Source organism: Amblyomma americanum, chromosome 1 (genome assembly GCF_052857255.1).
Source record: "Amblyomma americanum isolate KBUSLIRL-KWMA chromosome 1, ASM5285725v1, whole genome shotgun sequence".
Classification (NCBI taxonomy): domain Eukaryota; kingdom Metazoa; phylum Arthropoda; class Arachnida; order Ixodida; family Ixodidae; genus Amblyomma; species Amblyomma americanum.
Genome location: NC_135497.1, coordinates 431,916,721 through 431,934,670, shown reverse-complemented (window position 1 = coordinate 431,934,670; position 17,950 = coordinate 431,916,721). Strand labels below are relative to the sequence as shown.

At 42.9% G+C, this 17,950-nt stretch overlaps 1 protein-coding gene across 1 annotated transcript in view; it reads left to right on the top strand.

Annotated features, from left to right (window-relative positions):
* Nucleotides 1-17,950, top strand: part of LOC144103903 (condensin-2 complex subunit G2-like) — a 151,344-nt gene that overhangs the window by 109,591 nt on the left and 23,803 nt on the right. Inside the window, exons 17-21 of the mRNA XM_077636619.1 lie at nucleotides 3,159-3,392; nucleotides 6,291-6,476; nucleotides 9,693-9,812; nucleotides 12,359-12,487; nucleotides 17,684-17,783. Coding sequence (XP_077492745.1) covers nucleotides 3,159-3,392; nucleotides 6,291-6,476; nucleotides 9,693-9,812; nucleotides 12,359-12,487; nucleotides 17,684-17,783 — 769 coding nt within the window. The remainder of the gene's footprint in view (nucleotides 1-3,158; nucleotides 3,393-6,290; nucleotides 6,477-9,692; nucleotides 9,813-12,358; nucleotides 12,488-17,683; nucleotides 17,784-17,950) is intronic.

Genomic DNA, 17,950 nt, shown 5'->3' with positions numbered 1-17,950 from the left:
CATCGTTGAAACTGGCAGGATTACACGCATGCACTCTGCAAGCCCGGCACCCATTTTTGAGCCTTCTTCGTTTTAGGGTTGATGAAATCCGTAGCTCTTCACACAAGTTAGAATGCGAAGTGAGAAAAGCAGCGCTCGCTGGTGGCCGACATTGCTGCATGTACGGTCCATGTGCAGCTTCAGAAGGAGTTCACCATTTAGAAGTGGCGCGCCGTAAGCTCTCGTGGTGGTCAGCGAATCTTGCCAACGAATTATCTCTAGACGCTCGCTACCATTGCTACTTCTAACGACACAAGGCTCAAGGAGAAAGGAGAAAACTAGCGCTGGAGGCCACAGGGGCATAACTTGATTCTGCAGAACTTGTCTTGAATGAGAGCCACCGTTTGCAAGAATTTTTTAAAAAACCTACTGCAAGAATTATTTGCAATGAGCAAAGTCTTGTATGCCAAAGTCACTCTGCAAATTGGCAAGTTAACCTTTGCAAATATGCGCTTCATGTTGCACTCGTACACTGCTGCTCAACCCCTTCTCCCATAAATGACTTCTGAATTTGGACATAGGCAGGTTCACAGGAATGCATCGTTTAATACTACTTTTCCTGTTGTCCTCTTTCATTGCTGATTGCATGCTACCTCGCAGCTGTGAAGAATCAGTCCGGATATGTGTTAATCAGGAATAACAGGCATTGTTTTTTTCGTAGCCAGAATAGAATAAAGGAACTCATAGCTCTCTGCTTTCTTGCATATATGCACAAACTCGAATTAAGGTTGTCTTGTGTTGATAAATTAGCGCATTCAAACGACAAAAATGCTATTTTCACTGAAAACGGATTTTATATAAGCTAGAAACGGCCAAGAAAAACGAAATAAAGGTGTCTCCACACGCAGCCGTTCAGCTAGTAAGCTGTGGTTTGTTGATACAGTTTTTTCGTGCAGATCTTAGAGGAAACGCTACGTGCCAAATCACTTCTGGATGGCGATGTTGGAGTCCTTTTCAGTGTAGACATCATGAGTTTGATTCGAATGATACGAAAACTTCTAAATACAAGTTTTTCAGCAATAAAAAAGGAGTCACTAAAGCTTATGTTATCAATCTATCACAAGGAATTATAGAAATTTGATTGTTTTTTATTTTCTTCAAAAGACTTCAGTGCCACTCGGTGGGGGCTGCTTGACATCTGACCAGAACTGTGCATCCCAGATGGTGAACAATGCCAAAGTTCTGACCGCAAGTGGTTAATATCAATTTTTTTAATTTGGTGCAGTTGTCCGCTATTATTAGGGATTAACTGCGATGAAAAAAATTATGTACACATTTTCTGAACGCTTTAGCTTCTAATTATGTGCAGTAGCTTGATTGTTTTCGGAAAATATTTAGGCACTACCAAACACAAGCTTGTTTACAAGGGAATGTGCAAGCAGAATAGAAGGTCTCGAAGGTGTAGTTCGTTCAAGGGCTGCTTTATGTATCATGTAAAGTGGTAGCGCTAAGCAACAAAGACGAAAGAGACACGACAACACAGGACAAGCACTGAACATGCAAACAGAATTTAAGGTCACGAAGCTGTAGTTCGTTCAAGGGCAGCTTTATGTATCATGTAAAGCGGCAGCGCGAAGCAACAAGGACGAGAGACGCGAGAACAAATGACAAGCACTGAGCAAGCGAGTTCAGTGCTTGCCCTGTGTTCTCGTGTCTCTATTTCGTCCTTGTTGCTTCGCGCTGCTGCTTTCCATGGTGATTCACTGACTAGCCCGCACGAAAATATTTATCACCTTTATGTATGTAGGATAGGAGTTCTGATTGGTCTTCTGTGATTTAAGTTACTGTGACTTCAGTGACGGGTGCAAAACAGTGAAGCATGCTTGTGCACATCATATGTGATGTGGAGTGCATGAACAGCTGTCTATTACTGCTGCAGCATTGTTAGTTGATGTGATGCCCATGCCATGGTGTTGCTCACAGCTCCGTTCGCTGAACTGGTGTGACATTGAAAATGCGAGCTTGGAATGCATTGATGGGTTTCATTCCGTTATAGTTTCACCTGGGCTTGTGTGCATTCTTTTGGTAAATAAAAACCACTGCCTAAAAAATTCTAGCCATGTTTTAGGGAGCTTCCTGATTCCCATTGCATGATTATATTTGTATTTTTCAAAGAATGTTTCAAGCATTTTGTCCAGAAGAATTCAAAAAATTGACGCCTTGAGGTCCCAAACTGTTTACCTCTACATCTGGTACTTATAAATTTAAGTAGCTGATGTGGCAGTTAGCAGTTATCCATGGCTGTGCATGACAAAGCATTGAAGCAGGTGGTACCAGTACAGAGTGTGAACCATTATAAACTACAATCTCTTTTTCATGAATGAGAGAAGCTGCATTGTTGGCAGCCAAATAAGCAGTATGGAAGTGCTTTTCATCCTTGCACTGTTTTTCATAGATATAAACCCCGAGTTGCATCGTTTTTTAAAAGTTACATTTGATTTTTCTATTTTTTCAATTTTCTTGATTGTCTGATGGTGCAACACAGCTTAGATTTTTGTCATTCAGTTTTAGTGAAATAGCTGGAAGGATTTTAGGCAATGTGACAAAGGCCATCAAATGCATTTTTAAAAAGAAAATATCCAAAGAAGGCTCTCATGCCGTAAACATTTAGGAATTCATAACCTCAGGAAAATTCAGAATTATTCCTCAGGTTTCTTTTGATTCTCGCTACTTATTGAAATGCTGCATGGAATGCAGAATAACGCTATAGACCCAATTTGCCTGTCGGAGCGGCACAGTGGTTCGGGCGCTTCGTTGTTGAGATCGAGGACATGGGTTCGATCCTCTCCACGGCGTCCAAATTTCAATGCAGACAAAGTTGCCATTGTATTCTGCGATGTCATTAAAGAACTCCTGGTGGTCGAAATTGATCTGGAAATCTCCTATACACTTTGGGTGTCAAACACCACACACAGTCTAAAAACGTAGTCTTGATCTGCTTTAATTGTGGAGTTGAGAAGTAAGGAGCTTGGCCTTAACTGCTTCCTGCAATAATGCATTTTTTGCAAAATATAGCAGCTCTTTTTTGTTATTTTTGATTCAAGTAACGTGTAGCGTCCTGTGCATTGCAGGCAGTGGCAGCGCAGTGAAGCAAGATCCATTGTTCTCTCTCCACACAGTGCCTCAGCATGAAGATCTCTGTGCTAAGTGTTGCTAGCTTGCTGCCATCCAGAGAGGTTGGTAACCTGGCAATGCGCTGCCTGGTGATGCTTCGAGGCTTCCTCACTGTGCCAGAGGCAGACACACCCATGCTTCTCTCCATAGAAGCCAAAGCATGTGTAATGTTCTTGTGCAATATGCGTCGTACAGCTGATGTTCTCGGTATGGTGACTGACTCTGTTGGAAAGTTAAAGGTAAGTTTAAAGCGCTGGCAATGGATAAAGGCGAGTCAAAACTATAGCTTATGGTGGTGCCGTCTGGTGCATGGACGGCAACTACCGAATTTACTCGCGTAATTCACAAATCATGCGAGTAAATACAGTATTTTAGCTTCAGCTTGCATTTCAGTCTAAAAGCTAATGTACCATGCCTGATCTGCACCTGGTCCTGTGTGCCTTTGTTTACACTTCTGGTCTTATCTCGTTATGTGCTCTTGTGTTCTTACTTCATGACATGAATACAGTGAGTGGGCATATTGCTTAATTGTTTCTCTGCATGTATGTGTACATGTTTGTAACAACTACGCGTCGGGGAACCTCACTGGCACACTCTTGGATCATACGATTTCTGATTTATGTGTTTTAAATGAGAAAACTGAGATAAAATGCATATCTTCTGGCTAAAATGATTTTATAATATGTGTTTTGATATATGTCGCGTTTTTGCAAATTTGGTTTGGTGGTTCATTTTACAACCAGGAGAAGACACAGTGACCGACGTATGAGTGGGCAGAACAAAGTAGGAAAGCAGGCTGGCTGCTTAGCAGTTTTCCTGATGATTGAGTCTCATGGTAATGCTAGCGCACACTCGGTTTTGCAGTGGTCATGCGGGCATAACTTTGATGCCTGCTGGAGCCTGCCCATGTCAAGGAATGGCATGGGTGTTAGGCATGCACAACCTCAACAGCATTGTGACTTGCAAGCTGCTAAGTGCAACCTAAATTGAAGTGAATGTATGAACGGATCAAAAATCCTTAAAAGTTAACGACAGTGGCATGCAAGGCATGTTGCCAGCAGCTACCCTCAATCAGGCTGCCGCTGGAATGAATAAACTGCAAATTTCTTTCTGAAATAGAGAGAATGGCAATGAGTATAAAAGTGTACAAGCTAAGTTTACCACGCAGCTGGTCAAAACTTGAGCCAGCAGCACCTGAGGCAATTTTCGAATGTGAACAAATGCCGCCCCTTTGTGTACTAGCAGATGGATAAACATGCAGGACATTGCTTGTACAAAATCCTTCACTTGGCATTGTGTGACGCCAGTCTTCTGTACGCTATTCCACTCCTGCTTGGAGTATAAAAATAAAGGCATGTTACTGTAGTAGTACCACCTTCCCGTCTTTTTCTGTATGGTGTTTGCTCTATTCTTGAACTAAGGCACCAATATGATGCACCAACTCACCTTTCGGTCAATCCTTTTCAATGAATGCACTTTCATTCGAATCTTGATTCATGTAATCTTTAAAAACTGCCTTCAGTACAAGTTTTCTCATGATTTTAGCTAATAAAACGAGGTTCTGTTGTTATTAAGGCAACATGTTTTAGTGGAGCGCGCCTTTAGATATATCGCATAGTACTTTACAGGTGAAAATTTGGACCCGTAGACCTTTCTGGCCGAAATTAAAAGTGTTATATAATAAAACTTGATGTCCAAAGACTAGCAAGTGTAGGAGGAGCAAATGTAATTAGCAAATGTAATTCATCAAGACCAGAAGATCAAAGTTCCGTGCCTCCTTTATCAGTTTTTTATGATTCCAAATGGAATCGTAGGGACTTGCTGATTGTTGCAAAATGCTTTGTGGGGGCCTACTTTGAAAACTTGATATCATCTGCTTTAAACGGCGCTTTCCTTTGCGGAACTATAGATGTGTGTCCAAGCTCTTACTAGGAAGATATGAGAATAATGTGGCACATAGTTTGTACATCTGTTGTTATTTTTTCACTGTGCATGACTAGGTGTTTGGTTCCTTGTAAGAGGAATTCTATGTTGGCTGAAGACAAGCGCTGTCTGTTTGGAGAGGTGTCATGTAAGAGGCAGGGCGATGGTGCTCCTAGTATCCAGATTTCCAGCCTTGTGCTATCATCTAGCTTTTTGCATTGACAGAAACTTTGTAATGCAAAATTCTCCGATTGGGGTGGCGCAGAAGCTTTTGTAGTATTCATATAGTCAAGTCGCTCCTTGCGAGATGGGTATTGTGTTTATGCTTTATGCCTTGTTCAGCAGCATCAAGCTGCCTCCACAAAAGGAATTTTTCTGTGATGCTGTTTTAGGATGCACAGCACGAATTGAATGGCGTATTGGTAGGTTTTTCGAAGATTGAAACCTGGGTGTTTTCAACCTTCAGCATAGTTGCATTTCCACTTGGTTCTGTGTAGTCCTGTTTTAAACTTTCTGCCATGGGTGGTATTAGCAGATGTTCTGTGCATTCGTGTTTTATTTCGTCTTCGGGTTTGTACAATGAGTGATCTTACTTCTCTATCGGATGAATCAGCACGTGTTGTTGGCAAATTTGAAACCTATTCCTTTCCATACTGAAAAGTGCTTCGCAGAATGTAGAGATCTTCGGAGGAAAGAACATTTATCGTTATATACAGTCTCCATCAGAAACGGCATTTACACTACAAAAGTAGTCACAGGTAACTCAAATGTGGCTGGACAGGGCCTCTACGTCCTACTAATTTCGTTTAGAATGATAATTTTTTGCGCAAAGTTTTAGCACTTGTAAATGTGTTTTAGCGAAATTATTTATTTAAAAGTAGACTCGTGAAGCTTAGTTGTACACTTTGACAGGATTGAATAAAACTGAAATGGTTCCCTTTCTTCTACGGGATGCAAGAGAGGAAGTGATGCCAGCCGACAGCAACATCAAAGCATACACAGTTTCTATATCTCTTTCCTACCTACTTACATATGTCGGTCAAGTGAAAGGCCGCTAGAATAAGTTTATGAAGTGCTAAATGTTTGAACTACTGCAAAAACAGTCGACTTCTATGCCCAATTGAAGACTGGTGGCTTCTAAATTTAGTGATTCCATTTGCAAAAACTGGGGCCTGAAAGTGTTAGGAACATGGGAGTGTTGTGCCGCACTGCAGAGCCAGCAGACTCCAATCAAGAGCCACCGGGTCCGCTTCTGTGTGGCAGACCAGCAGTCCTGCAATACTGAGCTGACCCTGCAGGTGCTGCGGTTCATGTTGGAGTCTCCACAGCTACAGATCATGGTGCTCAAGAGCCACACTGTGCCCCTATTTAACACATGGAGTACACTGCTTTCTATAGTGGTAAGTGCTGTCCTCCCCATCTCTTGGCGATGTCAGTCGTGTATGAGTGCCCTGTTTCCGCAAATAAAGTGCAGGTTTCATTTTGTGGCATCATCTGCTCTAGACCACGCCACGCATCATGTTCAAAACTAGGGTACTGAGGTTGCGCAATTTTTTTTCACTGTTTTTTGGGTTACCTATCAGCTTAACCACGAAGGTTTTGTGCTATGAGTATAAAAAAAAATTTCTTCACGGGTGTCGACCTTCGAGGTTAACCTCAAGGCACGCACGAGAAGGAGGGCGGCTTGAATCGTTGTGATAGAGTAGGCAGTTGAAGAATCGTGTGGTGTACTGGAGAGAAAATAGGGCAGGCAAGTGCATAACTCTGTTATGTGAAGCATGAAGAAATGCGGCAGCAAGAAGCTGAGGCAGTGCAGGTACTGCTGCGCGAAAAGCCGCTCGTGTTCATGTGTGAAAGAATGCCTTCCCATTAACAATGGGGACATTGAAGACGATGCTGTATTCACGCATAGCACTCGGTCATGATTGGCTAGTATATTTTGAGCTTGCATTATAGTTGTAATATTTCTTTTTATTTTTCTGAAGGGTGGAACTGTCTCCCGGGGTTACTCTCATGCAGATATGGTGCAGATATGTTAAGTTACGCATTGACATACAGCCCACAGAGCATGCTGTGCTGATCTGACATTTGCCTGTATCAGAGCCGCAACACTTGTGCGATTCAGGAAAATGTCCCACTGCACTGTCCTGTTTTTGTTGCCCAATTTTCTGACAGCCTGAAGAATACCAGCGTTGATTGCATGCAATTTTTGAATTGGCAGTCTTTTTAACCTTTGTAAACTCTAATGGTGCTTGAAGACTTCATATTTTGGTAGCCCGTGCAGCGCCTTCTTTCTTGATGATAGGATGATGTCAACAGAACAATATTTTGCTTTTCAGCATTGTATGTTCACTGGAGATTTGATACTGCGCTATTAGGGGACATATACACGTTTTTCAGAGCACCCGTTGGTGCATACCAAGGGTGCGGCACCCTTGATTGGGTGCACATTGGCTGCTGGTAATCTGAGGATGTACTGCTGGGGAGACACGTCTCCTGGATTATGGCGTGTAAGCGCAATGTGCTAGCAGCCGCCTGGTTTTACTAGCCTACTTGAGAGAACTTGAGTCAAATCTTTCACATATAGTTTGGTCTGAAACTACTGGCCGATAAGCAAAATATGTGGTTTGGTTGCTATTCATGTGTACAACGGAGATTTTTCCCCAATTTTACATACTATGACACAGCCGTGAACTGCAGAAACATGGGACAAGGTGAGTGGGTGAAGCAAGTGGTAACTAATGAACTGCAGTAAAAAGTTCATCATGTAGAACGAAATAAAACACTTTAGTGTTCACCGAGAAACAGCTATTTGCAGCGTCCAGGCTTTGGCGAAGTGCCTCAGCTACTTATTTGGCACTCCTCACCACGATGGTCTTTTGAACTTGTAGCTTGCTGAGGCAACGTTCCAAAATCTACTTTACTTTGGCTTGCCATGTCTCCCGCTTTGTGACAATCTGAACGGGCACCGAGATTTATGCATCCTCGTGTTCATCCAGTAGTCGGCTTTTGTTTAACTTGTCTAGCCTGAGGTCACTTAGCTGAGCGAGATGCCTGGCCTGGCCTTTTTCTATTTATTTTCTTAATTTCTTTAAAGTTCTTCTTAGTCGCTAGCAGAGCCTTTTCACAAAGTAATTTAGCAACCTGGTGATGTGATTTCCCCTACCCACAAGTTGAAAAGAAAGGTATAATTTGCGAAAGTATTTGGCTGTGCAATAGAGCACAAACCGCTGACCCTTCTTCTGGCGACTGAAGCTCCTGTGAAGTGCGACCACACCTTCATTGTGGCCGTTTCTGTGGTCTTGTAAACAGAAGCTAACCATTTGGGCTCGTCGACCGCTGCCTCGAAGGCAAACTTTCGGCCTCGCTTTAATATACTCAGTTTGTGGTGGGAAGGACTGATGTGTCGTCACGAATGGTGATAGAAACTGGAGAGGTTTTTCTGTTGCGCTCAAAGAAAGGCCTAAAGGGATTCAGTCACGGCGAAATCCTGTTCTCGTGTGCACGGTTCCATGTGCAGCAGTGCACCGACCTGATACTATATGTTTCCACCCACCCAAACTCGACCTACCCAATCCACGCAAATCGACCTAAACTCAAACTATAGAACTCTGAGCTAGTCAGTCAGAAGCTGTACCTGTCACTAACTCTCCGACTTGATGTTGCTGGCCTTTCTTTTCCAATCGCAGACAGAGAGTGTAGTGCTACCAAAGAGGGAAGATATTTCTGGGCCAGATGCTCTTATCTATGCAGAAGGCAGACCTTCTGCATGTTCTGATAATGAGCTGGGGCTGGAGTATTGTGAACACTGTTTCTCATGGAGATGTCTAGTGCTCATAAAAGAGCCAGACGTCAATGAAATGTGGGTGACAAAAGTTGAGCAATGGCTTCTCAGATATTTGAAAATATTTACTCAGTGTTGCACTAAGGACCTCTTGCTCAAGTTACCGAGTTTTCGCTTGTCTTGTCCATTCTTCATCTTGTCCTGTGTTTCTGCGCTACACCCCTGTGTCAGCGAGCTAGCTCAAAATTTTACTGTGCTCAAATAAATATGCTATTCTTGGCGGTGGGATGCAATATGATTGCCATGACTCTCTGCATAAATGCATACTTTGTTAGTGCCATAGGTTTTGCAACAGCTGAAAGGGGACCATGAGAAAGAAAAGCTTGAGACATCAGCCTTGCATCTCGTGCTTCTTTTTGATGATGTCTCTTTTTGGCTAATACCAAAGCTGATTTGGAGCCAACTAGCATAACTGCAGCTACAGCCCCTTGTCGATTTCTTCAGTGTTTTTGTACCAGAACTTCCCTCTGAGGCTGCATAATTACTTATTATTGGTACAAAATACAGCCGGGAAACGCAGTAGCCATGGTTTAGTATGGGCCAGTGTTGTTCCATAATTTCTCTGCTTGTCATGAGTGTTGTAAATAGTGGCGGGTAAGAGCCTAGGAATGAGCACTGTGATGAATTTAAATACACATTCAGAGACAAAACTTTTTTATTTAAACTTGTGAAAAAACTTTGCCAGGGTATGTTGTCAGTAATTGTTTCACTCACAACTGGTTCATCAAGCCTTTTTCTTGAGCATTGCTTTTGTTGTGCTCTGTTTTTCTAGGACTCTGTGCAGGAGTTTCTCTGTGCCTCCAATAGCAGAATGCTGATCGAAGTCACCATGCTGACAGCCTATGACCTCTTCCTCCTTCTCACCTACGTCCTGCATGGACAAGAGCACCCTGTACATTGTGCTGAACCCACCCAAGCTTGACATTTTGCTACTTTGTACAGATTTGTCTAGTGTGCTGTTTATACAGAACACAAAATGCTGAAAAAAAATCGTTAGCATGTTCAGTCTCTGAATGCAAAAAATTGAGCTGAAGTGCTTCTTGAGATAAATCTAAAAATGATCCCCTCTGTGGAATAATAATAATAAAAATAATGTGGAATAATAATAATATTAATAATAATAATAATAATAATAATAGAAAAAACGCTAAGGCACCCGTGTGCTGTGCGATGTCAGTGCACGCTAAAGATTCCCAGGTGGTCGAAATTATTCCGGAGCCCTCCACTACGGCACCTATTCTTCCTTTCTTCTTTCACTCCCTCCTTTATCCCTTCTCTTACGGCGCGGTTCAGGTGTCCAAAGATATATGAGACAGATTCTGCGCCATTTCCTTTCACCAAAAACCAATTATCCCCTCTGTGGCCAATCTGGAAATTTACGGGGCAAATATAGGCTTTTTGGAGTCTGCAAGCACGCGTGAAAACCAATGGTGTTAATGAAGTGCTTGGTACATGCCAGATAATAGTGGTGATGACAGGAACTGTGTAAAATGTAAGCTTTTTATGTATTCACGAATGCTTTTCCACATTTGTGCTCGCTACTGCATAGATGACCAAATTTGCCCGAGTCTCTAAATAGTACAAATGCTGAGCAGCTATTCTTGCCAAACTGGCATCATTCCTAAAGGCAGGACATTGACATAGACACAGGGTATTGTGGCGATGTTGCATTAATTGAGGGAATTAAGTGAACTTATCACCAGCTTTTCTACTAGTGAACGTAATGACAATGATGGTAAAGGTAGTAACGAATGGGTGCTGCAGAAGATTGTTTCAAGGTGCCGATTTGACAATAATTATTATTTTCCACAATTTGTTAAAGGCTTTGAGTGTTTCCTTGCGCATGCATCTCATGAAAACAACAGGATCTTGAGCTTGATTGTTCTGGTGGTGTTGTGTAAGGTTTACACTTTTCTGTCTAGCGGACAGTTGTTTAAAAAGAAGTCTTCCATTTAAAGAGCAAATCTGCATTGTCATCTATTACAAGGCTACCTGCAGTGCACTGTTTATTTGAAAAACCGGAAAAAGAGCTGCACATCTCCTTGATAAATATTGCTGTCTTGTGGCAAAACTTCGTACTAGCCAGTATGCACAACTTGATAGGCTGCTGTTAAGCAGATTCCTTTTGCATAATGTCTGCACTAAACTAAGCAGCGGTCACTTTAATTTTATCTGTCAATGGATTAAAGTCACTTGTTCGGAAGTAAGCAGCTGCTAAAATTCTTTTCTATCTAACTGCCAAGCTACTGGGAGAAGGCGTTAATAACTTCTTTCTGCATATTCTTATGCTTATTCACAATAACTTCGTTCTGGTGCTCAATGGCTGCGCTGCTGTGCCATCCTCTCTTAGTGCACATGTTCGGGCTCAGCCCAGATGCCCAAATAAGAAAGTGCACGTGGGACAGGAAGAATTATGCAATGCCCGTAACATGGTGGCCCCGAAACGAGAAGGTAGAGATGACGAAACAGACAATGAGACAGCCAGCGTAGCTAGTCATTGTACCCATGACATGTGTTTCACTGGCGTTCACTTTTGATCATAGTGAGCCTTTGAAATGTTGAGCTGAGCTTTCAAGCCCTTTTTTCTTTTGTATGACTAGGAAGATGAAACGGAGCAAAATGCTAGCTCTCATATGTGAGGAGTCAGGGTTATGAAGTGTTTTTTTCTTGATTGCAGCCCACCCTCGATTTAGAGGGCCTTGTTTGTTGTCTCTTCACTGGTCTTGTTGTATAGGCTCCTACTTAGTTTGCTACTTGTTTTTTATGCATTATGAAGGAAAGGCCAGACTTGGACAAGTTCCTTGAATTGAATTTATCATTAAAGTTCGCACAGCACACCATGTATGAGAGTGATTCAAGCATATATTCACACAGCATGATTCACGATGTGCCGAACCAGGGGTAATGTCAGCGGCATCATTTGAAGTGCATATCTGACTTAGGCTGCCATTTTTCCTGAAATCAAATGGGATATTCAACTTTGTAGCCACACCTTTGCTAGTGCGGAAAGAAATTTGGGGCCTTATGTTTCTTACCTGCAGAATAAATTGTGAAGTTCTCTTGTACAATTCAATGTTTTCCTTGAAGCAGAATTTATTTTCAAAAACGTTTAATGTTTTGTTGACAGGAACTGGGAATACATAAATAGTAGCATTTGTTTAGCAGAGCTGCACTGTGTATTCACAGTATATGGTACAATTGATAGGAAGCCCTACAGCAAATAGTTGTGGCACCTTATTCTTCATGAACATTCTCTTTCAACAACCAACAACCTTATTGCATTTAAAATTGAAATTCCAGTTTCTCATCACCAAAATCAGTAATGGATGCTATTATACACTTCGCAGTTTCGTTTGCACCTGCAGATTGCTCGTAAGCGGAGACATTGCTTAGGTTTAATGACATTCCTATACGATTGTTCACTGCAACCACACACAGGTGACGAAAGAGAAATTCGTGGCAATAGCAGCATTCGAGCGCCAGATGATATGGGTCGAAGAGGATCTGTTGCCAAGGCTGCAAGGTCGATCGGGAATCAGTCGAGAGCCACACCTCGAAATTCTGAAGGTAGGCCCACTTGTTTAACTACTGAAATTTAATATTATTTCGTTCGTTCATGAATTGTCATAATCTGGAGGCCTTTGGCCGAAACGAAGAATAGAGAAATAAAGCAAATTCTTTGCGATTCAATCATGCTGGAAGATAATGCTCGAGGACGGTCAACACACATCTGAAGTATTTTTATCTTGATAAACTGGTTTGTTCTGATCGGAAAAAATAAATCTTCATGCGAAATCCTCTTTCCGAGAACAAAATGCCGTACAGATGCCTGTAAGGGCCGCACTTCTTTTTCCACATTAGAGAGCTTATTTTCGGGGTGCAGCCAATATACGCGATGTGCAAAAAGGAAGCCAAGTGGTCCCCGCGGTGGCTCAGTGGTTTTGGCGCTCTGGTGCTTACCCAAAAGAAACGGGTTCGGTCCCGGCTGCGGTGGTCGAATTCGATGGGGGTGAAATTCTAGATGCCCGTGTACAGTGCGACGTAGGCGCACGCTAAGGAACCCCAGGTGGTCGAAATTTCCTGAGCCCTTCACTACGGTGCCCCTCATAGCCTTAGTCGCTTTGGGACGTTACACCCTCATAAACCATAAATTTTATTTTAAGTAAACACCAGCCAGGGAATGAGCGGCATTTATTATACATTCAATCGTTACTCGTGGATTTTTTCCACTCTGGGTGGGTGCTGTGGTCTGGTACGTGCACATCCCACAAGAAGTCACGCAGCATGTTCATTGTAAACTTGAAGCTATTGTTCCGCACTTCCATCACATAGAAGAACAACGCTTCCAGTTTGGGAAACTTGCAGGGCTTGTCTCCGAAACGCAATTTTTGCAGATTGCTTTCCTCAATGCTAGTGGCAGCATCGTCGGACGCACTTCTCGACCACGTTGAATATCCTACCTGCCGTACGCTTGCAGTGTTCGAGACCAAACACCCTGCCGTTCAACTATTAAGGGGCTTGCCCATCGTGCCAAAATTTCAACGCTCAGTGGCAGCACACGAAATTTAACTACAGTGAACTACGCGCTACGACAGCAAAACCCGGAGCGGGTACTGGACACCTTTAGCATACCGTGTAACATGTTACCTTCGCCGGAATGGAGCACCGGGAGCCCGCACGCAGCCAATGCTCATGCACAAATCGCCTTGACAGCACGAGATGGCGCCAGGTACCTGGCAGCTGCGCACGCACCTACAGAATTCGGATCAATCAGCGCGTGCCCCCGACGCCTCAATAAATATCTCATAATGAAAAATTGCAAGCTTGGCAGCATATTACAGCTTAGGCTCAATGTGCGCTCAGCAGCTCGCGGTGGAGGAAAACGTTCACGATGATGATGATGACCCGTGGCCTCAGGCGCCATCCGTGGACGGTGCAAGGAAGCTCTTGCGCACAAGCATTGCACTTCGAAGGCTATTTCCGCGGGAGCGTCATGACAGAGCGGCACTCGGAACGAAAGAAACCGTAGTTCGCACACATGAAAAACACGTGCACAAACGCGCACCACGCATATCGTAAACCTTGGTTGGGGACATCTAAAATGCTAGAAAACAGGCAGCATAAGGTTTGGTTCAACTAAGGACAGCTCGGAGTTTTGTTTAGGTAGGTATTTACTCGGACATATTCTCGCATAGGTCGCGAAAAGTTTGGATGCAGCCGACGGCCACTTTTAAAATTTCCTTCGCAAAAATAGGGCACGGCTTATACACGGGTGCGGTATTTACATGTGTTTATACCATGTGCTTTTGCACGAGGCAGTTCCCAGGGCAGTGCTCTAGAAGTAAGATTTAGGCACAGTATTTTGTTTTGAATATATGTGGACTGGGGCCTCTTTAAGGACAACTAAACAAGGTTTGTAGTTTTATGAACTTCATAGAAGAGAATGTGTAAAACGGAGGTAAAGCATGCAAGACTTGTCGCGCAAGCATTCAAAGTGGTGATGCAATCCATGAATAAAGCCACAGCAGCATTATGACTTTTCGACACAACGGAACGCTGGGTGGAGCCACAGGGTGTCATTTTAGGGTGTGGTGCCTTTCTAGTCCTCAAATGCTTGCTGTAATAAGAAAATGAAGTAAAACGGACAGTTGAGCTAGTTGGTACAACATTGAACTTGTTACAGCACAAAACGTCTGAAAGAAGAATAGAAGACTGCACAGACGAGCACTTACTAAGAACAGACAATGAACAGCGCCAAACTAGGCCTGAGAAAATTTTCAGTAATTTTAAATAATCGAATAGTAAATATTCAATTCGATCTCAATATGTTTGGTTATTTGAAATCTCGAAGTATGCCTTAGGCAAACAGCTTTCAGCATGCTCCTGGGATGGCGCCACGGCGCGCGTGCAGCCGCAGCCCTGACTCCATCGATAGTTTCTAGACGCATGCAGCATGCCTGCGCGCTCGCGCATATGCCAGAGTCGTTTGCGCGTATGCGCGGCAGCTCATGCAAGCAGGCACAAGCGCCGTCCTCTGATTTGCACCTATCAGGTGTATCCGTCTGTTACCCGTGGTGTGTACATGACAGAACGGGTACGGCGGCTTGCATAAGTTAGAAGAAGCGCGCTGCTCCCTTGACCTCCGGAGGATGAGTCGAATGTGAGTCTAGTAGCCGCAGCCACTCTTCTCCGCGTGAAATGCGCTAATCCTGTGCGGCGGCGTGGGCAAATGGGAGCTAGCCCCACATGCATGTAGATGTGTGCCGATTTCCGAGGCGCATGCGCGGTGCGTACACGTTGCAGGCGTTCATGGAGTCATTTGTTTAAAGCAATTTGAGATCCCACAGACAGGCCCCGCACACCACATATATGTCGGCTCCATGTGTAGGGCGACTGCCCCAATTTCCGGTGGCCATTTTTTACAGAAACCATCACAGTTTCAATGCTTCAAAGAACTGTTAAATTTTTTAGCATAAAAGCTTTGTAGGTTAGAAAAGTACATGATTTTGAGAATGCCTTTTGGGCCATTCATCCTGTCTCGTGCACCAGAAATATTTAAAACATTTGCTTCTAAATTATTCGAGGAGTTTACTGTTTCTTCGAATTCGCTTCAAAACAAAAAACACTGCTCGCAGTGGCCTACACAAAAGGTAAAGCCTGCTCTGTGTTTCTTGGCAGTATTCAAAGGGGCATGGCATGATGCAGGCAAAAATCTGACTGCATCTGTACACGATGTCATCACTTAGCTTCTCTGCATAGCGTCATGTTGTGCAGAGAAGCCACGTTGTTGTTGCCGCTATAATCGATGATTAACTTGCCATTTTAAATGAGAGCACAAAACTTTCTCATGCCTCACCTACAGCCTTACACATTAAAACCCGTGAAGCTGGTTGTATTCTCAAAAAATAGGTAGTTTATTGTTACGGACGTGCCGAAAATTTGATTAGTTAAGTCGAAAGTCGGAGACTAGGGAGAGCTAGTGACAAACTTCACTTGTCTCAAGGATCACAAATGTTTTTAAGAACTATTTTGGAAAACCCTATCATAAAGGTAACATATTTGTTTCTACCTCACAGGTGTCCAAAAGGCATGCAAGGACATAAGTATACATTGGATTAAAGCAGCACCCATCCTGTCTCAAACATACAAAGGAAAGACGCACATATAAAACAACACTCGTCCTGTCTTGTGTCTTTCATGTCCTCCTTTAGCTGCACTAGTTTCATCTGTATCTTTGGAGCATTGTTGTCTCTTCTCCGCTCAGAGGGAAGGCAGAAACTAGTCTGGAGATCTTCTAATTCTTCTGGGCTCTTGTGTGTATGGGGAGTCTGCACGGGTCAAAAGGGGTTGTAAGGCAGGCATGCCAGAAAACCAGATTGAATTACGTGCAAGGAACATGGTTTAGGAGGGAATATGGAGTGCATAGCTTAGTGGCCAAATGAAAATCAAGGTTGTCTTTGGGAGAGTTGTCACCATGCAGTACAGTATGTGTGAGTGGTTTGTCAGTGGTGTTGTCTGGTTACCTCTCATTTCAGGAGGCACTGTGACACCTGTCATATAAAATACCTCTATTTGTCATCGTTCTCCTCCCCATTAAGGGGCTACATTGCTTTGAAATCCTTGAAAATAGGCAAACAATTCACTTTTTGATAATTGTATTGGCTTGTATGCCTGCCTTTTTATGCTGTCCCAAAGTCTCATTGCTACAATCGACCAGGAAGATCAAAAACTCTTTTTCGAACTGCAGCAGCTGCGCATTGAGAGGAAAGGCTCAAAGAAAGCTATTTTTCTCTGTTACTGCTTATTTCCTCAATACTCACCTTGCGGAGCCGATTTACGAATGGCTGTTTAACCTATTTTGACCCCGCTTGATTTGTCGCACTACTAGGACTCAAGTGTAGGTCAAGACACTTTGTTTTTCAGAGTTGTGAATTTTATATTTTTTGTATAATATTTCCTTCTTACTCCAGATATGTCCATGGGCACTGCATCGCAAGAATTTAAAACTAAAGTTTGTGCATTTGGAAATAAAATTCTAAGATTGGCTTCACCTGTAGCACTCAAGTTGGAATGTAGTGACTGTTGAACCAGCTTCTGTCCCATTTTTTTAACTCTGCAGGTTTTTCTCAAGATTCATAGGAATATATATATTTGAAAAACTTTCCTGGAGGTATGACTGAGATTTGGTGACCATAGTGAGAAAATCAATTCTAGTATGCTTGAAAATTATATTTACTAAATATTAATGCTAAATAATAGTACTCATTACTAAATATTAAAAATTTTGCTGAAAACTGCGTCCCATCTTAACATGTTTTGTGTTGCAGCAGATTTTGGAAGAGCATTGCTGCAAAACATTACACATATATTTGCACTCTTGTTCCAAAATCTAGGTGAATGTGCTACCCTTCTACCACTGTGCTGTCAGCAGCTGCTAAAAAGTGCCACTTGTGGCTGCCATACTTGTCAGTTGGTTTGACATGAAATAGCTAATCAAAAGGCATTTACCACTGCAGCAGCTTATGTGACCAATTTCAAGAATTTTGAGGGAAAGGTGTTGGATGAAGTACTAACAGTATTTCTCTGTTCAGGCTCATATTTGCTTTTTATTGTGCACGTCGCAATGACATCACAGTATAGCATTTTAATATGCTAGAAATATATGCAGCTGCCTTCAGCTGTGTCCATCTTGTTTGAAATTGTTTTGCATGTGCACTTGGGGTGAAGCATATGAGCCCTCAGGACTGTTGCTTTCTTTTCCAGATGTACCTGAAGGTGGCTAGGTCTGTCCTGATGACAACATGGGTTAGCTTTGAGTTTGCAGAAAATTTCCTGAAGTTCTTGCTTTTGTGTCAAGAAATAGGTGAGTGCATGTTTTTTTTTTTTCAAAGCACAGTTCATAACTCTTTCCTCGCCGCACCATATGCCATCGGTCACGTATGGCCCACGTTTTGAACAAGCTGTGAAAAATTCCATTCGGTGCTTGCATACAAGCTGCGCCATCAATTTTCCTTCTACTACAAGATTTCG